At 53.9% G+C, this 17,199-nt stretch overlaps 8 protein-coding genes across 8 annotated transcripts; 3 read left to right on the top strand and 5 right to left on the bottom strand.

Moving 5' to 3' along the window:
• Positions 1–63: 63 nt before the first annotated feature.
• P152DRAFT_455193 (uncharacterized protein) lies at positions 64–4,098 on the top strand. The gene is made up of 2 exons (XM_033678745.1): positions 64–504; positions 554–4,098. The coding sequence occupies exons 1-2, from the start codon at positions 235–237 to the stop codon at positions 3,764–3,766; spliced, it is 3,483 nt and encodes a 1,160-aa protein (XP_033537111.1). The 5' UTR covers positions 64–234; the 3' UTR covers positions 3,767–4,098.
• Positions 4,099–4,554: 456 nt separating this feature from the next.
• Positions 4,555–5,512, bottom strand: P152DRAFT_410341 (DUF636 domain protein; the record flags this gene model as incomplete). The annotated part of the gene is made up of 2 exons (XM_033676954.1): positions 4,949–5,512; positions 4,555–4,890 (listed from the first exon to the last, which is right to left on the bottom strand). Coding segments are annotated over exons 1-2 (408 nt in total), but the record flags the coding sequence as incomplete, so codon positions are not given.
• Positions 5,513–5,737: 225 nt separating this feature from the next.
• P152DRAFT_389812 (NAD(P)-binding protein) lies at positions 5,738–6,765 on the bottom strand (the record flags this gene model as incomplete). Its single annotated transcript, XM_033676004.1, has 4 exons — positions 5,738–6,038; positions 6,091–6,368; positions 6,415–6,656; positions 6,705–6,765. The coding sequence occupies 4 exons, from the start codon at positions 6,763–6,765 to the stop codon at positions 5,738–5,740; spliced, it is 882 nt and encodes a 293-aa protein (XP_033537109.1).
• Positions 6,766–7,673: 908 nt separating this feature from the next.
• P152DRAFT_470910 (isocitrate dehydrogenase-like protein subunit 1) lies at positions 7,674–9,081 on the top strand (the record flags this gene model as incomplete). Its single annotated transcript, XM_033681013.1, has 6 exons — positions 7,674–7,706; positions 7,768–7,801; positions 7,858–7,932; positions 7,989–8,165; positions 8,218–8,944; positions 8,994–9,081. 6 exons carry the CDS (start codon positions 7,674–7,676, stop codon positions 9,079–9,081), a joined length of 1,134 nt encoding a protein of 377 aa, XP_033537108.1.
• Positions 9,082–9,282: 201 nt separating this feature from the next.
• Positions 9,283–10,398, bottom strand: P152DRAFT_479401 (S-adenosyl-L-methionine-dependent methyltransferase; the record flags this gene model as incomplete). The annotated part of the gene is made up of 2 exons (XM_033681705.1): positions 10,215–10,398; positions 9,283–10,162 (listed from the first exon to the last, which is right to left on the bottom strand). Exons 1-2 carry the CDS (start codon positions 10,235–10,237, stop codon positions 9,283–9,285), a joined length of 903 nt encoding a protein of 300 aa, XP_033537107.1. The 5' UTR covers positions 10,238–10,398.
• Positions 10,399–10,428: 30 nt separating this feature from the next.
• P152DRAFT_186587 (DUF396-domain-containing protein) lies at positions 10,429–11,615 on the top strand. The gene is made up of 4 exons (XM_033674220.1): positions 10,429–10,602; positions 10,667–10,900; positions 10,956–11,460; positions 11,510–11,615. Exons 1-3 carry the CDS (start codon positions 10,533–10,535, stop codon positions 11,369–11,371), a joined length of 720 nt encoding a protein of 239 aa, XP_033537106.1. The 5' UTR covers positions 10,429–10,532; the 3' UTR covers positions 11,372–11,460; positions 11,510–11,615.
• A 195-nt stretch (positions 11,616–11,810) lies between these two features.
• On the bottom strand, positions 11,811–13,380 carry P152DRAFT_389980 (amidase signature enzyme; the record flags this gene model as incomplete). The annotated part of the gene is made up of 3 exons (XM_033676015.1): positions 11,811–12,833; positions 12,899–13,021; positions 13,069–13,380. 3 exons carry the CDS (start codon positions 13,378–13,380, stop codon positions 11,811–11,813), a joined length of 1,458 nt encoding a protein of 485 aa, XP_033537105.1.
• A 753-nt stretch (positions 13,381–14,133) lies between these two features.
• Positions 14,134–16,728, bottom strand: P152DRAFT_429498 (cytochrome P450, variant). The gene is made up of 5 exons (XM_033677361.1): positions 16,107–16,728; positions 15,852–16,041; positions 15,433–15,781; positions 14,777–15,378; positions 14,134–14,716 (listed from the first exon to the last, which is right to left on the bottom strand). The coding sequence occupies exons 1-5, from the start codon at positions 16,300–16,302 to the stop codon at positions 14,557–14,559; spliced, it is 1,497 nt and encodes a 498-aa protein (XP_033537104.1). The 5' UTR covers positions 16,303–16,728; the 3' UTR covers positions 14,134–14,556.
• Between the last annotated feature and the right edge of the window lie 471 nt (positions 16,729–17,199).

Below are 17,199 nucleotides of genomic sequence, written 5' to 3'. Positions count from 1 at the left end.
GGATCGACCCCGACTTAGACGTCCCACTTTTACCCACCCACCACTTCTGACTTCACGTTACAACACCTGCACTTCACTCAGTGATCTCACACTCATCACTGCTCTTCTCTTCCAAAAGCTCCATGAATCTCTCTCTCATCCTCTTCCAATCCTCATATTCAATCTTCCCTAATTTCAACCCGTGATCCCCTGGAATGAGGAGTAGCAACACTCCACCTGCGAGATCCTGCCGAGATGGAGGCTGTTGGGCAGGCGTCTCCGTCAAACGCCTCGCGTGCTCGTGAAAAACCACCCTCTCGTCGCTCCCAAAATTCACCGAATATCCCGAATCATGTGGCCTCGGCATCATCTACCTCTCTCGCGAGCGATAGGAGCCGGAGGTACTCCAAGAATTCACAGGAGGGGCTGAAGCTGCCACGCTCTTCTGATGGTTCCTTGGCATCTTCGTCTAAGACACAATCCAGTGAGAGCATCATCATGGCTGCCGCGAAGAAGAATGAAGAGGTAAGCTTCCATGCGTCACTTGAACGATATAATCCTAATCCCGTTACAGCTGCTGAGCTCGCTGAAATCGGACATGGAGTCCATTCGAAGCATCGCCTCCTGCAAGATCTGTGCCCGGCTTCTCTACGAACCCTACATCATCTCATGCGGCCACACGTTCTGCTACAGTTGCCTTTGCACGTGGTTTTCCAACAATAAACACAACAAAACCTGTCCAGACTGCCGCGCCGCGGTCCACGAGATGCCGGCCCCAGCCTACCTCCTCAAAGAGCTGATTACAGTCATGATTTCCCGGACCGAGCTCCTCCCTTCGTCGGAGAAAGATGAACACGAAAGATGGCAGAAAGAAGAAGCCGAAGCGGTGCAGAAGGATAAGAACAATACCAACCCTCAGCACGGCGGCCTCTTCAAGGGGGCCTTTAAGCGACGGTTCGGTACCGATGCATATCATGACGATGAAGACAATGTGGACAGGTGCCCGGCCTGCCACCATGAGGTAGTTCAGGGAATGTGCTCGCACTGTGACTGGAACGACTGGGACATCGAGACAGGCGATTCAGACTCCGCGGTCTTTCGTGATGTGTGGGGCGGGTCACTCCGAGGATTTAGCGATGATGATGCACGAACGGATGATGTTGACGCCGACGACTTAGACCACGACCTCGACATGACGGACAATGATCTGGATTCCGATATTATCGCCGTAATGGCCCACGAGCACCTGGCCTCGGCCGAATTTGGAGACTACGACGGCAATAACTACATTCAGCAATGGATGAACAGACGCGGCGGCCCCCCTTCGCCTCAGGGAATCCGACGAATGCGACCACTCGCTGCCCACAGCGCTGCCGGAAGTCGACGCCGATCGAACACTGCGAGTCTCATGTCCGATGAGATAGATATGGACACCGTCGAAGAAGAGGATGAGGACGAAGATGAGGATGAAGAAGACTCCTCTATGGCCGACTTCCTCGATGACGATAACATCGAACTTGCTTCGCAGACGAGCTCATCCACCGGCGCCAGTGGGACTCCTCAACCGGAGCAACGGCCAAACCACCCAAGGCGGGCCATAGTGATAGTCTCTGATTCGCCGGAACCTAGGGGACCGTCAACGTCAAGGTCGACCTCTCTTGATGAGGAATCCGATGAAGACGACGAAGACGAGAGCCCTATCTCACACATTCGACGACGACAGACCAGGGTGCAGGCCCGTTTGAACCGCAACCGCAATGTGCCTTCTTCAAACATGGATCCGGAAAACCATTTATTCCATCAGGCTCTCCGGAATCGAGGCTGGTCACCATTGGATCAGGGTGCTTCTGCTGGGGTGGAAGAAGGGGGTGGAGAGTATGATGAGGACAGTGATGGGGGAAGGACGACGGTCGGGTTAGAGACGAACACGAACCACGCTTTGCGGAACCGAAACTCAGGATCTCTAACACCTACTGCAGACACATATAACGCGGCTTCCACCTCATCCCCACGACCTCGGACGACCCGCTTCCCGGACGGTTCCCGAGGACTCCGGAGAAGGAGTTCCGTACTTTCTGTCTCATCCATAAACTACGAAGGAGAGGCAGACGACGATGATTCCGATATTGATCGAGATGGCGATAGCACTATGGGAGATGTTAGACGCGCATCAAATGCTAGGTTGGGGGCGTCCATATCACGACCATCCGTTGGAGTGCAACAAGTCCTCGGAGATGGGCTGGATGGCGTCTCGGACGGCTCATCCGATGAATCGATTGCACGACACCAAGGCCGCCGACGTACGAGACAACGACGCGACTACGACCCACGAATTAGCTTTATGTTTGCGGAACATCAGAATTTTGAGAGAAACGTGTCTATGGAGAGGGAGGACGACGTCTTTGCCCAGTTGGAGCTGTTACGTGGATCAACCCCAATTCACCGCCCGGGGACATCGAATCGAAACAGGCGAAACGCAGCAAATACTATGAACGGACATACGAATTCTGCATATGCACAACATCCTGCGTACCCTGTTGAGCAAGCTTCTCCAGACCGTCGCCGAACGCCAGGGATTGGCAGAAGAGCCTCCAACAATAGGCTTATGGCAGCAGCTGCGCAGACTGACGGCTTCACACCGTCATTTGTCCCGGCTTCATCTGCGCATTTGGGGAATTCCGGAAACGGCATCTACATTGATGGACGAGGTTCTGTGGATCCGGATCCAAGGGATTCACGGCCCAATATTCGTGCAGCGTCGAATCCAATAGCGAGCGGCGCAACAATTCCAGACGCAATTGTCCGTCCGATGAGCCGTCAGAATTCGCGGCCTCCTTCTGCCACAGGCCGACGGCCAACTGCACCCGTCAATGCTCCGTATCAAAGCCCTTTTATGGGCCCAGGTCTGAACTTCGCGGCTCGATCCGTGCAACAAAGTCTGAACTCCGCTGTTCGAACCATGCAGCAAAGTCACAACCCGTTCGCACCGCGTCTCCAAACCAACGTTCGACCCCGCCAATCCAGCCAACGACTTCGCGAGCAAACTTCAACAGCGACGATCCGACCTCGAACTTCGACCCGCACGATGCGCACCCCGCCCTCTCAGTCTTCGATGCGAGATCACGACACCGCGTCTGGACCTGACCGATCCCGAACCCCACGAGCGTCTGTGGCACCATCCAGTTCCAGCCAACATAGCCCAAGTTCCGCACGCCCACAGGCATCTCGCGCCAACCTCCGACCTCAACCCTCCCAAGCTCGCTTGATGCCGCAGCCATCAACCCGACTGCTTCGCGCCGCTGTCGACCAGGTCACTAACATGCCTCCCATCACCCCTCTCAACGGTGTCCTCGACGACGCCGAGCGTCGCCGCCGCGCAAGCGAACTCGTCCGTCGTCGCGAGCGTGAACTCCTCCAAGGGTCAACCCCTCGCCGAGTCCACGGTTCCGACGCCATCAGCGTCTCCTCTGGTCCATCCAGTGCACGATCCTCAGCCGCGCCACTCGGCACCGCATTCAACCCGATCACATTCAGCAATGCGGCGTCAAGCGCCAACATCGCGCGACAGCGAGCGGTTTCCGGGCCGGCGGCACCGTTTGTGCCCCCTCGGCGAACCGAACGACCTCAGGCTGCGACAGGAGAGGGGAGCACGCACACAAATGCAGGGATCCAGGGACTGCGGCCGCGAAGCGGAGTCGGGCTTCCGGGCGTGGCGGAGAATTTCGGGCAGCAGCTGGCGAGGGAGAACGTGGCGTCGACGGCCGCACGGGGTGAGCGAAGTCGTTAGAGGGGGGTGGTTGGCGTTGAATCGATTTTCTTGCAAGGACGATCACGACGGACGGAGCAGACAGCTCTCATGATGATAAGAGGGCGTTTTCAGTATTCAGCAGCATGACATGGCGGATTGATGGTTTTCGGTTATTGTTACGATCGTTCGGGGACGGGCGGTCAACGGCCTGGAAGCAACGTTTAGCGATGGTGCAATATTCGTTTATGGGAAGCGGTCGCAGGCCACAAATGAACTCTATAGCAGTAGTGAACTAAAATCACTGACTTGATATGTCTACCCGACTCCTTGCGCCGCGTTTGGGCCGGGGTTTGATGTGTCGTGTTCCGACCAGCCAGCCTTCTATGACTCTTTCGCATATCGTCGTCAGTGACAAGCCATCCGTGTAGCCTAGATCGTTAGGCGCGCTCTGCCGAGACAGACGCATTCCTACGAGCGAGGGGCGCACCTGAAATACACCGTAATAGGAGTTCATCTTCGGAGGCTGGACAGAATTTCAGCTAGTGCCAATTCACTATGATTGGTCTGCTCTACTACTATATTCGATTATTTATACGAGAATCCGACGCTGGATGCTAGCCCATTCCCATCCTTCTACGCATGTAGCAAAGGCACGAATTATCATCGACGGCAATACGTGTAGAGGCTGAATCTTGGCTTGCCAACGTCACAGCAAACTGTGGTATCGACGGTGGAAGCATCATACTTCTGCCCGGCAAACTGCAACGAGCCCCTTTCCCAACCCCTTCCCAACCCCATCACTCAAACCCCTCCGCCTGCTCCGCCCCCTCCACCGCCCCCTCCACCGCCCCTAACCACCCCGCCCGATGCACCGTCCAGAACTCCGTATCCGCCTTCAGCGTATCGAATCCCACATCCGCTGTCCCCGCCGCCACCAACGCCACGTCCCGAAAGCTCTCGTGCTCCGATACCTTCACCACCGTCGATCCGCAGGTCGTGCAGAAGCGGAGCGTGAACGGGATGCTGCTTTCCGCCTGGATGAAAGTATACGTTTGGGTGTTGGGCACGCCGGCGATTAGCTGGAAGGCCGGGCGGGGGACGACGGTGTTCGTGCTGAAGGCGCTGCCGGTGGCTTTGCGGCATTGGACGCAGTGGCAGATGGCCTGGGCGGGGGGGTTAGGTGTTGGTTAGGCCTGGGGGGGAGGCGAAAGGGTTATAGACGTGCTTGAGGGGCGGGGAGGTGACTTCGTACTTTACGGTGCCGCAGGCACAGGATCCGGTGAGGTTAGCCATTCTGATATTTCTCGAACGTCTTGTTGATATTTCGTTTTTGCTGTTTCGCGTTTGGTCTTTCACCTTTTCACGAGCGCAGGACTTTGCTCGCCTTTATATCCCGCAACCATCGTCACTGTTCCAGTTCAGCTCCGCCACTTTTCTGGGTGGCTTTACCAAACTCCTCGAAATGGGAAACTTTTGCCGCTTGTTCGTATTTTTTATCAAGCGACGAAGTTGGATTGCATCCCTGAAACCGGAGCAAGAAGAGGTATCGTAAATTGTCAGTAACTTCGAGGTCCTGGCACATTTTACGGAATTGGAGTTCGAGGAGATTGAAAGGCTATATAACATGGTTTGCATGACAGGGACAAGGTGCGCTACGCAGCAAGGTGGCTGATCGATGCGGGAGGCCTAGAGCAATACCGGGTGGCCAAGGAAGTTGAGGAGGAGGTAATAGAGGACTGGAAACCGTTCCAGCTCCTCCACGACGTGCCAGAATAAGCTCTCCGCGTAGGCGGAAACACCGACTCGTACGGATAGATGATAAACGTTTGAGATAGTCTACTAAAGGGAGGAGGCGGGATTTTATGTACCCGCAGCCTCAGGGCAACGGGGAAACTTTTGCCCGCGGCAGACCAGATAGAATGCCGTGCTCATAGACCCGAAAGGGATCCAGATAGTACGTTAAATTGATTCTTATTATTATAATAATATGGTACTTGTAGATGACTCTGGCTAAGAAGACGGCTTCTTTCGATAAGAATCCATGATGGCTCTCATCGGAGCAATATTATGCTCAATGAACTCCTTCGGAATCTCCGCTTTCAGACTCTCAGGCACGGGGTTATTCCATTCGTGAATGACTCTTGTTCCTTCCAACCGGACCTCCAGCACCGTACCACCGGGGTACCGTCCCTGTTGGATGATGTCCATCATCGTGTCGGCGATATATTCCGGAGTCAGCGAAAGCTTGTCGGAGATGCCAAATTGCTTCATGTAGTCATCTCGGTCGGTCCAGAGGGGGGTTTTCACAACGCTGGAGGGAACGTCAGTATCTAATAGATCAGGTCGCAGTGGGTGTAGCTTACCCCGGGCATATCGTTACGATCTTGATGCCTTCATACTTATCTGCCAGAGCCATGCTGCGAGTGAAACCAACGACGGCATGTTTTGTCGCCACGTATAGTGCGCTAGAATAGGTTCCTGACAGACCGGCGATCGATGCGACGGATAGGACTACGCCCTTTTTGTCGGCCTCGGCAAGCGCTTGCATAGCGATTCTCGTGAGCTTTATCGGATGGTTTACGTTGATATCTACCTCCTGGTACCGTTCGGTCTCCAGATCATCCCAGAAGTTGGACCATTTCTGCTATTCGTTAATCGTGGATCTTCGGCCGGAGGAGCTTACTGACAGGTTCGAAGACGCCGGCACCGGGTACCCAGACGTCTGGGACGGCATTGAAATGCTTTCTGGATGCATCGACAAGTTCTCTCAAGTCTGACCACTTCGTTACATCGCATGTTGCGAATGCAACTGGACGCTTGTCTTGTACCTCATTAAACCACGTCTGGGCTTGCGTAGTGAGCTTTAAGTCCGCTATTAGGACTTTCGCTCCGGCCTCAATCGCTTTCTTGACAAACTCGAAGCATATCCCTAATGTCGTTAGGTCTTGACTAGATTGCTAAGCATCGATTGACATACCCGAGCCACCACCTGTCACTACCACCACTTTATCTTTAATGGGAAAGTCTCCAACTTGCATGTTTTACTTATGGAGAATGGAAATATGACTCAGAACTGTGAAGTAAAGAAAGAATGGACACGGAGCGATATCGCTCAATATATCTACAGCCTTACCAACCAGACGGCCCGGAACATCTCTGGCGTCAAAGGCGGGGAAGGCGATTGCCGGGGCATCCAAATCCGAAAGAAGAACCTTTATCGGTTACTCTATTCCGCGTCGCTCTGGACTAGATTGGTGCGCTAGAAATGCTATCCGCTCGGCAGACCATGCATGATAAAGGAACCGTCCCATAGAACATTTAGACCAGCGAGCCCACCATGTGTTGCGGACGCTATGGTCTTGTGGCATACACTGAGGCCTCGGGGGCCTTGCCAGGCAGTGAATCTTTCCTTTCCCCAAACACAGATTAACCTGATCGATATATTTATATAGAACATACAGATACAGCAAGAAATAGGGATAACTCCGAGACGCTGTCACAGGAGTAAACGGACTTGCGGAGAGGTCAGCGTGGACATTCCAGGTCCTTTCGTTCTGAGCGAGTCAAGTTTGGATTCCATGTTTTGCGAACAGCGAGATAGATTCAATTCAAGGATTCGCAGCATCTTAGAGGAAGATTTCAATCAAGAATGGCCCTAATTGGATCTATCAACAGTGCAAGACTGTGAGTGGGCAATGGACAGGTGATGATGAAGTCTGGACGAACGGAAACGCGGAATGAAAGCATCAAATTGGTGGCGCGCACTGACCTCTTCCTGTCGCCGCAAGTCCACCAGGGCCAAGGGCTGCAAATCGTCAACAGGAACTAAATCGTCATGCAAGCATTTCTCCCTTCAATATTGTTCAATTCTTCGCATCTCTCCTCAGCCACCCACCCTACGATCCCTTAAACCCAATTCTCTCCTTTCCAGGGAAGTACCGTCAATATGCTGGTCCGAAGCTCCCAGAGAGCCGCGCAGGTAAGCCTCTGCCCTCCAATTTGACTCTGTCCACCGAAAACTGACGTCGATCTCTTATCAGAGCCTCCTGCGGGGGTCGCGACCAACGGCTCGAGGTACCACAGGCCAATTAATGGTAATAGGCGTGCAGTATGGCTAACACGATAAAAAGGCATGGCAAGCGTCTCCACAGACATCTTCAAGCCCACCAAGTTCGGTGGGAAATACACCGTCACCTTGATTCCAGGTATGTCGGCCCGCCCCGGCATCAGGATTTGCGCAGCCCTCTTACGATCACAATAGGCGACGGCATCGGTGCTGAAGTGTCAGAAACGGTCAAGGAGGTCTTCAAGGCGGACAATGTTCCCGTCGAATGGGAACAGGTCGATGTGTCCGGTATGGAGTCGGGAAGCAAGCCGTCCGACGATCTTTTCCGGGAGGCGGTTGCTTCGTTGAAGAGGAACAAACTCGGATTGAAGGGTAATGCAACCTGTTCCCTTCCTATCCGGACTGAAACTGAGATTTCGTTTAGGTATCTTGCACACTCCCGTAGAGCGCTCCGGTCACCAATCCTTCAACGTCGCCCTCCGTCAAGAACTCGACATCTACGCCTCCATCGTCCTCATCAAGAATATCCCCGGCTACGAGACCCGCCACAAGAATGTCGACTTCTGCATTATCCGCGAGAACACCGAAGGTGAGTACTCCGGCCTCGAGCACCAATCGGTCCCCGGCGTCGTCGAGTCCCTCAAGATCATCACCCGCGCCAAGAGCGAGCGCATCGCCAAGTTCGCCTTCGCCTTCGCCCTGGCCAACAACCGCAAGAAGGTCACCTGCATCCACAAGGCCAACATCATGAAGCTGGCCGACGGCCTGTTCCGGAACACTGTGAAGAAGGTCGGCGAGGATTACCCGACCCTCGAGTCGAACGATATGATCGTCGACAACGCCTCCATGCAGTGCGTCTCCCGGCCGCAGCAATTCGATGTCATGGTCATGCCGAATCTGTACGGTGGCATCCTGTCCAACATCGGCGCCGGCCTGGTTGGCGGTCCTGGAATCGTTCCCGGCTGCAATATGGGCCGGGAGGTCGCCGTCTTCGAGCCCGGATGCCGTCACGTTGGATTGGACATTAAAGACAAGGGCCAGGCTAACCCCAGCGCACTTCTGTTGAGCGCGAGCATGATGCTGCGTCATGTTGGCCTCGATGACCACGCGAACAGGATATCGAAGGCTGTGTATGATGTTATTGCCGACCCGTAAGTTCCGCTAGGCCTAGATGTTGTATCTATTATTGACGGTTTGTAGTAAATCACGGACACGCGATATGGGTGGCAATGCCACTACGCAACAGTTCACCCGAGCGGTCTTAGACAAGATGGAGGCATCAGGATGAGAGGTTGGAGACGCGACAATAGAGCTGTAAATAAGGATTTTCCTGCAGGTGTTTTGCTCAATTTTGGATTCATGGTTTATTGTATAAAGAAATAGTATGCTCGTCTATGCAATGGTATCATGTTTGTTCATAGACCCTACCAACGCCGACCGATGCAGATGAATGATCCCCTAAAGGCCCTAATGAACCGAAATCCTCGGATCAGAAAGCAATCTTTCTCTTCCTTCCGGTGTATTTACTGGTAGCCTTCACCACCATCCCCTTCCGCTCCATCCGATCCTTCTTCCGCAAAATCCACTGCTTACTCCCCTTCTGCATCCCCTTCTCCCCTCCTCTCCGCACCCTCCGTCTCGTATCGTCCACTTCCACCCCCTCCATCCCCTCCACCACCCCCGTGATATCTCCCCCGGCCACATCCCCCCCGCCAACCGTACACACCAAATACACCTTCACCGCCTTCGTCCCCGCCCCATCCTCCAACAACCCCGCCCCGAACCCCGCCCGGATCGCCGCCTGCGCCACCATCCGCTTCTGCCCCTCGTCCCGGGGGTAGAACTGACACACCGCTCTGCCTCCCCGCCGCAGCGCCGCGTACAGCCCTTCGAAAAATCGCTTGAGTCGCCCTTCCGCTGTCTCGATTGACGATTCTGCGTTGCAGAGCCACTGCACCGCGCTGATGGAGATGGCCGCGTCGAATGTGCCTGCGCGGAACGGGACCCCCTGCCCTGCGTCCGCGAGGAACAGATCTCCCTGACACTCCTCCTCGCCCTCGCCTTCCTCGCTGCCGTCATCGGAGTTGCCGGTATCGGGATCCTCGCCCCCCCGCTCGAGCGCCACGCTAAGCATATCAGCGCTGATATCCATACCGACCCAAACGTGAGGCCCGCCGGCCTCCGGGGGCGTGGAGGAGAGGATGGCGCCGGAGAGGCCGGAGCCGCAGCCGACGTCGAGGATGTAGGAGGGGGTGGTGAGGTTGAGGAGGGAGAGGGCGCGTTGGGCCATCTGCGCTTGGATATGCTGGATGCGCGAGGAGGTAGTGTATTTGCGCGCGGTGGTGGAGGAGTAGTAGATGTCGGGGGGGCTGGTGGGGGTTAGTGGGTGGGTAGGATTGGGGGATTGGGGGGAAGGCTTACAGGATATCTTCGGGTCGAGACATGATGACAGGATTTTTGTGGTAGAGGTTAATATGGCGGGTTCTTTGGAGTTTTGGAGGGTGTGCTGAACTGTCCAAGTCGAATATAAATCTGCACTCTGCAGTGATTGATGAAATGATAAAAGTCAATTGTGGGGCGCAGATTATCTCGGGTCGACCCGAACGCCAGGGTTGTTCAGGTTAAGACTTAAGGACAGCTACGCATTAATATTTGACCACCAAGCTGAGAACTGAGAGCTCTTGCATTTATCATCAAACTTCAAAGATATTTGCTTTTAATGCTCACAGTTCTGACGCAATGTGGGTTCTCTCCGTCCTTGGTATCATCGGCCTGGTGCTCGGCTTCGCGTTCATGACGCTGGCAATAGGTACGTTCACCAATGCGACGATAGCGATCCCCCCTTTGTACGCAATGGCTAACGTATATCACAGCATCTGGCCTCTACTATCTATCAGAGGTGCTAGAAGAACATACTGTCCTCGCGAAGAAATTCCTGACCCGCCTCATCTTCACGGTGATCGCCATCCAGGTCCTCCTCTGCGCGGTCGACGGGTTCCCTCTCACCTTGACCGCAATCGGCATCGGGAGCCACGTTGTCTACTACCTGAATCTTCAACGATTCCCCGTGGTCAAATTGACGAGCCCGGTGTTCATCTTGTCATGCGGTATGCCGGAACGCAACACTCTGCGACCGACAGCGTCCTAATATATGCTTTCTAGTCCTCGTGCTCGTCAACCACTACCTCTGCTTCCGCCACTTCTCCTCTCCCCCATCCCCAGTCCTAGGCTACGGATCCTCCTACTCCTCCTACGACGCCTACAACCTGCCTAGCTTCACTGAGATCGCCTCCTACTTCGGCATCTGCGTCTGGCTGGTGCCGTTCTCCCTGTTCGTGGGACTGTCGGCCGGCGAGAACGTCCTGCCCACCATGGGCAGTGAATACGCGACCGGGTCCGGCTCGAGCTTTGCGAAGCCGGGCGCTGAGCCGGGGGCGTCGGGTTATGGTCGGATGAGGAGCGGGACGAATACGGGGATGGCGAAGGCGGCAGTCTCGGGAGTTAAGGAGTGGATCGCGGGGACAGGCGAGCTGATGGGATTCTGGAGAGGGGACAGGATCAGACCGCATGCGTTTTGAGATGCTATTTATTCCAATGCTTATCACGATTGTTGATTTAGACTTAACACAATGGTCCCAGTTCAGGGGTTTATTTCTTGCGATTTCAGGTAAGACTTCCAATTGAGTCAGGGTATCAAGGTACGCTAACCCCATAAGCACCATGGAGCACTTCATCAACAACGGCTCCAATCTTCAACAGCTCTTCATCCTTCATTGGGATCCCCATAATCTGGAAGCCGAAAGGAGCGCCCTCCACCGAATCCGGCTCATCTGCCGGGTTTGGTCAGTATCCGGTTCGCACAGTGCTCAAAGACGAACTTACAAGGTGGCTCATAGCGCACATCTGGCCTGAAAAAGGCGTTATCTTTCGCTTTCTCGGCTCGCAGGTACGGGAGGGCAAGTGCAGGGTACTGCCATGTGATCGTTAGCCGGCAATGAACTGCGCATCCGCGTGGCGTCACGAGCTCCTTACGTCTAGCATGTTCGCCAACACGGTGTAAATCATGAACCCATAGGTGTCATGCCTCACTGCCGTCGACTGGTACGTCGGCAGGATGATCGCATCCAACCGCTCCGCCACCACGATGTCATGCCACGCTCCCACCAGCGCCTGCCTCTGCAAATTCATCTCGAACAGCTCGTCCACGCTCGGCTCCCACCCCTGGAGTTCGGGGAGCGTGGTCGTTTCTAACGCGGGGACGAGCGGCTCGCCCGAGGCGCGCAGATGCTGCGCGGGGACGTGCTGCGGATCCGTCTCGAAGAACTTCCACGCCAGCCGCGAGGTCTCCCATAGCGATGGGACACGTCCGTCGAGTTCCACGATCGCGTGGCCCGTGTCCTCGAGTTTCCGCGCGGCGGACGTCATGCCGCGTAGGGCGGTGGGATGCAGTGGCCGCGATGGATCTTCCTTCAAGTACCCGAAGCGTAGCGGACGGGTGGGCGGCGCAACCGTCCGCCAGGGCACCGTTACGCACGTGTGGTCTACCTTCCACGGCTCGCTGTCCGCCACGGTCCGCATGAATAACTCCAGGTCCCGCACGGAGTGCCCCTCTGGCCCTATCACCGGCAAAATGGGGCTCGGGCTCCCGACGCGCCCGGGCGCCGTCAGCCCGACGAACGGCACGCGGAGGGTCGTCGGGCGGAAGCCGTAGATCCCGTTGCAGAGCGCGGGGATGCGGGCCGAGCCGGCGATGTCGGTGCCTGCGCCGAGGAGTGAGCCACGGAGCTTGACCAGGGCGCCTTCGCCGCCGGTGCTGCCGCCGGCCGTCAGGCTGAGCTTGTTGGGGTTGAGGGTTCGGCCGGTGACGTTATTGACGGAATCGGCCATCATCAAGGTCACCGGGACGTTGGTCTTGCAGTACACGACGGCGCCTTCGGCGAGCAAAATGTCCACGAGGGCGGCGTTCGAGGTGGGTGGTTCGTGGTCTAGGAACGAGACGTATCCGATGGCGGATTGGACGCCTTTTACGTTGAACGAGTCCTAGGCGGTGTCAAACTCCCAGATCCATGATATACTCCATGCGATTTTTTCATCATCTTGCGTACCTTAAGACTGATTGGCAGGCCATGGAGCCTCCCCAGCGGCTTCCCCGTCCTCTCGAAGTGCTCATCCAGTTCTTTGGCCCGTTCCACCGCTTCATCGAACATCACCTCCGTCAAGCAATTGACCTGCGACAGTCAGCCAATGGACATACTCTCACCACAATCTCACTGACCAGCTGGTTCGCAATCGCCGCCCGCTTGCAGAACGCCGTCGTCACCTCTACCGCGGACACCTTCCTCTCCGCGAGCAATTGCAGCATGCCCGTGGCGTCGTGCTCCTCCGTGAGCTCCCATTCCTGCTTCGACAAGACTTGCCGGCCGTATTGCTGCAGCACATCCATGGCGCTCACGGTTGAGCTCTCACTGAGGTCCACGGTCGGAGACAGGTCCAGAAGCCAGGCTGGGTTGATCTTGGCTTTCAACGAATCGCGCTTCTGGGCGGATTTCTGGGCCCAATTGGGTAGGGGGGACGCTCTGTTTGTCATGTTTGCAACGGTGATGAATGATGAAATGGGTTGGTATAATGAGGTAGTTGAGGTATATCTGAAATATCAGAATACCAGTAAACGTGTGCAAATGCCAGTTCTTATATACACGTTTGATGCTATCAATTCCTATCCTCTCGCCATGACACCATCCACGAGTATCTCGTAAATCCCCACTGCCGAATTCTTAATGAGGCAACATCGTGGTGCTACTTCTGTATCTTCGCCGAACCTTCGGACATCACACATATGACATATCACACTGAACGTCACTCTGAAGTAGTAGTACACTCTAATTCTCCAGGAGAGGTTCTCCAACCTGTTCAGCCGCAACAGCCTAAGGCAAAACCGGTTTCGTATCTTGTGCTAGCCAGTGCCGCCAACTGTATATAGAATGGTAGCCGCAAGTTGTAGTTTCTGGCGCCCTTTGCAACGGTCGCTCGGTTCAAAATCGGCACTGACAAATTCAATTTGGCCTAATTACTCCGTAAATGGTTCGTAAATACTTGCTTGTGTGCCGTATGGTTGGCTGGTTAATTTGTCAGTCATCCGGACCTTCCTCGGAGGCGGGCTCGGACACTGGGTGGGTTCCATCCTAACATCCCCTTGATGGCCATCACTACAGTGCTCAACTTTCCTCATCAAAACGAGCTTCTAGCAATGAATTCGAATGATTTGCCCACATCACCACTTCATTGCATCGGATTTTCAGTCAGACACAGAATTTGGAAAAAAAATACCAATCTTATGCTAGGGCGATGTTATGCTGTGTTATGTTGCGATCAAAGTTTCCTGATCACCCTTCGTTTCTTCATTAAGAGAAGTAATAGGTCACGTGGTTACACCCAATGTCGGACCCAGTACGCTAACTAAAAGGCAGGGAGGGCAACACGCAGGTCGCAGACACGAGCCTATATGTGGGAGACGAGGCAAACGAGAGTACACGGACAAGCTAAAAGGTATGCCCAGCACAGTAGAGATATGGTGAGATAATGCCTCGATTGAGGTAGCACTCGAGGTATATCCGATAATAAATCAACATCGAACGCTTCCAGCCAGGAATTCCCCTGTGGGCAGCCCCGTGCTCTTTCATACTTCTTGCCCATGCCTTGCGATGACAGAGCCCATGCACGAGTTGTCTACCGTCAAATCATATACTCTAGATAAAGTCTTTCCCTATACCACTTTCACGCGGATGCCTTTGGTGTCGGGTTTCGGACATGGGAGAAACATGTCAGCTATCATCTCGACATCAGTGTGGTCAGTCTCGAAGAGCTCCAGCTTGAACCTTCGGAAGATGCTCGCAATCGTGGTATACAATTCTAGATGCGCAAGGCTGTTCTCATAGTCAGTCTTGAAAACTTCAAACCGCTCGGTTGCTCGGTTGATCACTCACTTGATTCCTAAGCAGCCCCTCGGACCCCTTCCGAAGGCCACGAAATAATGGTCAAGCGGTTTCCCGTCCTTCGCAGTGGCGTTGCCTAGCCACCTCTCCGGCCTGAACTTCCGCGCGTCTCCATAGACATAATCATCGAAATTAATATCCGTCATCGTCATCGACACAGGCGTGTTCGGTGGAATGACCCAGTCGCTATAGGGCAATGGCGAGCTGAAAACTCGAGCAGTTCTGGTTGTGACACCGATAGAGAACCGAACCGATTCTTTAATACAAGCTTTCAGGTACGGTAGACTCTCTAGATGGAGTAAGTTAAATGCATCCGCCGCCGACGGGTCAGGGATCGCGTTAAAGAGCTCCTGGCGAAGCCTATCATGTACTGCCTGGTCGGATAGGATATAGAAGATGGCGTTGCAGAGCGCCCAGGCTGTGGTTTCCAGACCAGCACCGATGAGTAATTGTGCCTCGTTGACGAGCCGGCCGGGGGACTTCTCAAAGTCCGGCAAACTCGATTCCAATACAGCGTGAAATATGGTAGGATGCTCTGGAGGCGGTACGGCGCCTTTTTCCGATCTGATGCTGGAGATTTTGTGCTGTAGATCCTACGAACCCGTTAGCCTCGTTCCGAGTTTGCGATGGCAATGTTCAGTACTTGCCTTACGGAGTCGAATTATCTTCGCAATGGCAGGGTTCATAGTAGTTCTCCAAGAGTCAGGCATCCTCCTCATGAGAGGGTGCAGCCAGGGGAAATGCAGGACGACGTGTCCAAATCCGGCCAACGCAAAGAAAGCATCGTGGAAATTGTCTTGAAAGTCTGGTGACTTGAGGTGCTCATAGCCGATTCCAAAGCAGTATTTTGTTATGATATCGCCCGTAAGACAAGAGAATGCTTTATTTATAGTGAGAACGCTCCCGGACTCCTTATACAAGGCGATCTTGTCGCACATGTATATTAGTTTGTCTCGGACAGTTAACTCGAACTTTCGGATCGCTTGCTTAGAAAACCTGTTGACGAGCATAAGTCCTTGCGTGAGACGCTGGGAAGCCGAAATCCGCGGCAAATCACCAATCTTACATTGGATTCAGGGCGCTCCTCCGCAGACGATGAAGCTGCGGATCTGTGGTGGAGAAGGTGGACGTCTTGTTACCTAGCCTTGCCGCATTCCGTTTATATTTTGCCTGTTTCGGGTTACGAGCATATAACTCGTCCCAGAAAGTGCTGTCTTTGATATGCAGTTCCTCCGGAGATATACGTACGATGGGTCCTATATGACAGTCAGCAGCTTCAAGCAGCGAATACATGCTACATGAAAGAACGGGACCACTGGACCATATTTGTTGTGGAGATCATCGATGTGAAAGCTGAATTGGCCTTTTTTGATCACATCGTAGTAGAATTCATACCAGGTGCTCAAAGCGGCAAGCTTCGGGCCGGGAAATTTGGCCAAAGGACTTAGATAAAGACGGTACGCGACACGATAGGCCAAAGCTGCCCCAAGCAATGCGAGAAGAACGATCACAGCCATATTGCGCACTCAACGAAAACAATACTCTATTCTACATAGAAGCATGAGGAACAAGAGTGCGACATGGAGGATGTTTTGTAGTTCTCAGTCGCTCTTCTGCGTCCTTAGCGAATCTCGCGGCGGGGTTCCCATCATCTTCATGTGGACGTTGGTGCATCCGCGGCGGCATCTTATTCGCTGCCTTCTCTTGCTGATAAACTGCTTTTCTGCCTGCATGAGTAGTACTTGCATAGTACTAGGGAGATGGGGGCGGTTGGGTTGGTTGAGGTTTTTGTAAGGTGCAGTAGGTGATTGACATGTCCATCCATTGAAGTTGTCAGACATCTTACCCACGCACCCACGCTAGTTCCAACCGAACTTCTATCCTGTGATAGTGTGATGGCCGTTGGTGCAGCGCTCAACTTCCTCGTCAAAACGCGATCCTAACACTAAACTTGCAAGCTTTGCCCACACAACCACTTCATTACGTTGCATTTTCGGTCCGAAATCTGGGAATGAAGAGTACGAGGCAGTATGAAAAAATTGCAAAATTGCAAAATCTTATGCCAGGGCGACGTTATGTTGCGACCAAAGTTTCCTAATCATTCTGGTTTCTTTGGCATTGGCAGGGGAAGTTATCGGTCACGTGGTTACCCGTTGAGGGCTGGTCTTTGGGCTCTGTGCGCTCTGTGCGTCACTTCTGTCTTCTTACCTCAGCAAGCTCAGGCTATTTGTGGTCGTGCCTGAGGCAACAAACCACACTATACCTAATCGGTCAATGCAGTTCTCGAACAAATAGCCTGAGGATTCTGTCAATGGTTCACACTGACTGTTCGATAATTTTCATGTGTTTTTCACGATTTTGGAAACCTCACTTTTGCATATTCTTCAATAACAACACAAGGACTTATTATAATT

This window comes from Eremomyces bilateralis (genome assembly GCF_010015585.1).
Source record: "Eremomyces bilateralis CBS 781.70 unplaced genomic scaffold P152scaffold_3, whole genome shotgun sequence".
Lineage (NCBI taxonomy): Eukaryota > Fungi > Ascomycota > Dothideomycetes > Eremomycetales > Eremomycetaceae > Eremomyces > Eremomyces bilateralis.
The sequence above is the reverse complement of the archived record's forward strand: the minus strand, read 5'-3'. Positions and strand labels throughout refer to the sequence as shown.

Excerpts from the sequence above, each read along its gene's own strand:
- P152DRAFT_455193 (XM_033678745.1), top strand. The coding sequence starts at position 235 with ATGGAGGCTGTTGGGCAGGCGTCTCCGTCAAACGCCTCGCGTGCTCGT. Across the intron at positions 505-553 it reads CCGCGAAGAAGAATGAAGAG|CTGCTGAGCTCGCTGAAATC; the intron begins GTAAGCTTCCAT and ends ATCCCGTTACAG.
- P152DRAFT_186587 (XM_033674220.1), top strand. The coding sequence starts at position 10,533 with ATGTGGGTTCTCTCCGTCCTTGGTATCATCGGCCTGGTGCTCGGCTTC. Across the intron at positions 10,603-10,666 it reads GTTCATGACGCTGGCAATAG|CATCTGGCCTCTACTATCTA; the intron begins GTACGTTCACCA and ends CGTATATCACAG. Across the intron at positions 10,901-10,955 it reads GGTGTTCATCTTGTCATGCG|TCCTCGTGCTCGTCAACCAC; the intron begins GTATGCCGGAAC and ends TATGCTTTCTAG.
- P152DRAFT_429498 (XM_033677361.1), bottom strand. The coding sequence starts at position 16,302 with ATGGCTGTGATCGTTCTTCTCGCATTGCTTGGGGCAGCTTTGGCCTAT. Across the intron at positions 15,782-15,851 it reads AGGAGCGCCCTGAATCCAAT|GTTTTCTAAGCAAGCGATCC; the intron begins GTAAGATTGGTG and ends GCTCGTCAACAG. Across the intron at positions 15,379-15,432 it reads AGATAATTCGACTCCGTAAG|GATCTACAGCACAAAATCTC; the intron begins GCAAGTACTGAA and ends ACGGGTTCGTAG.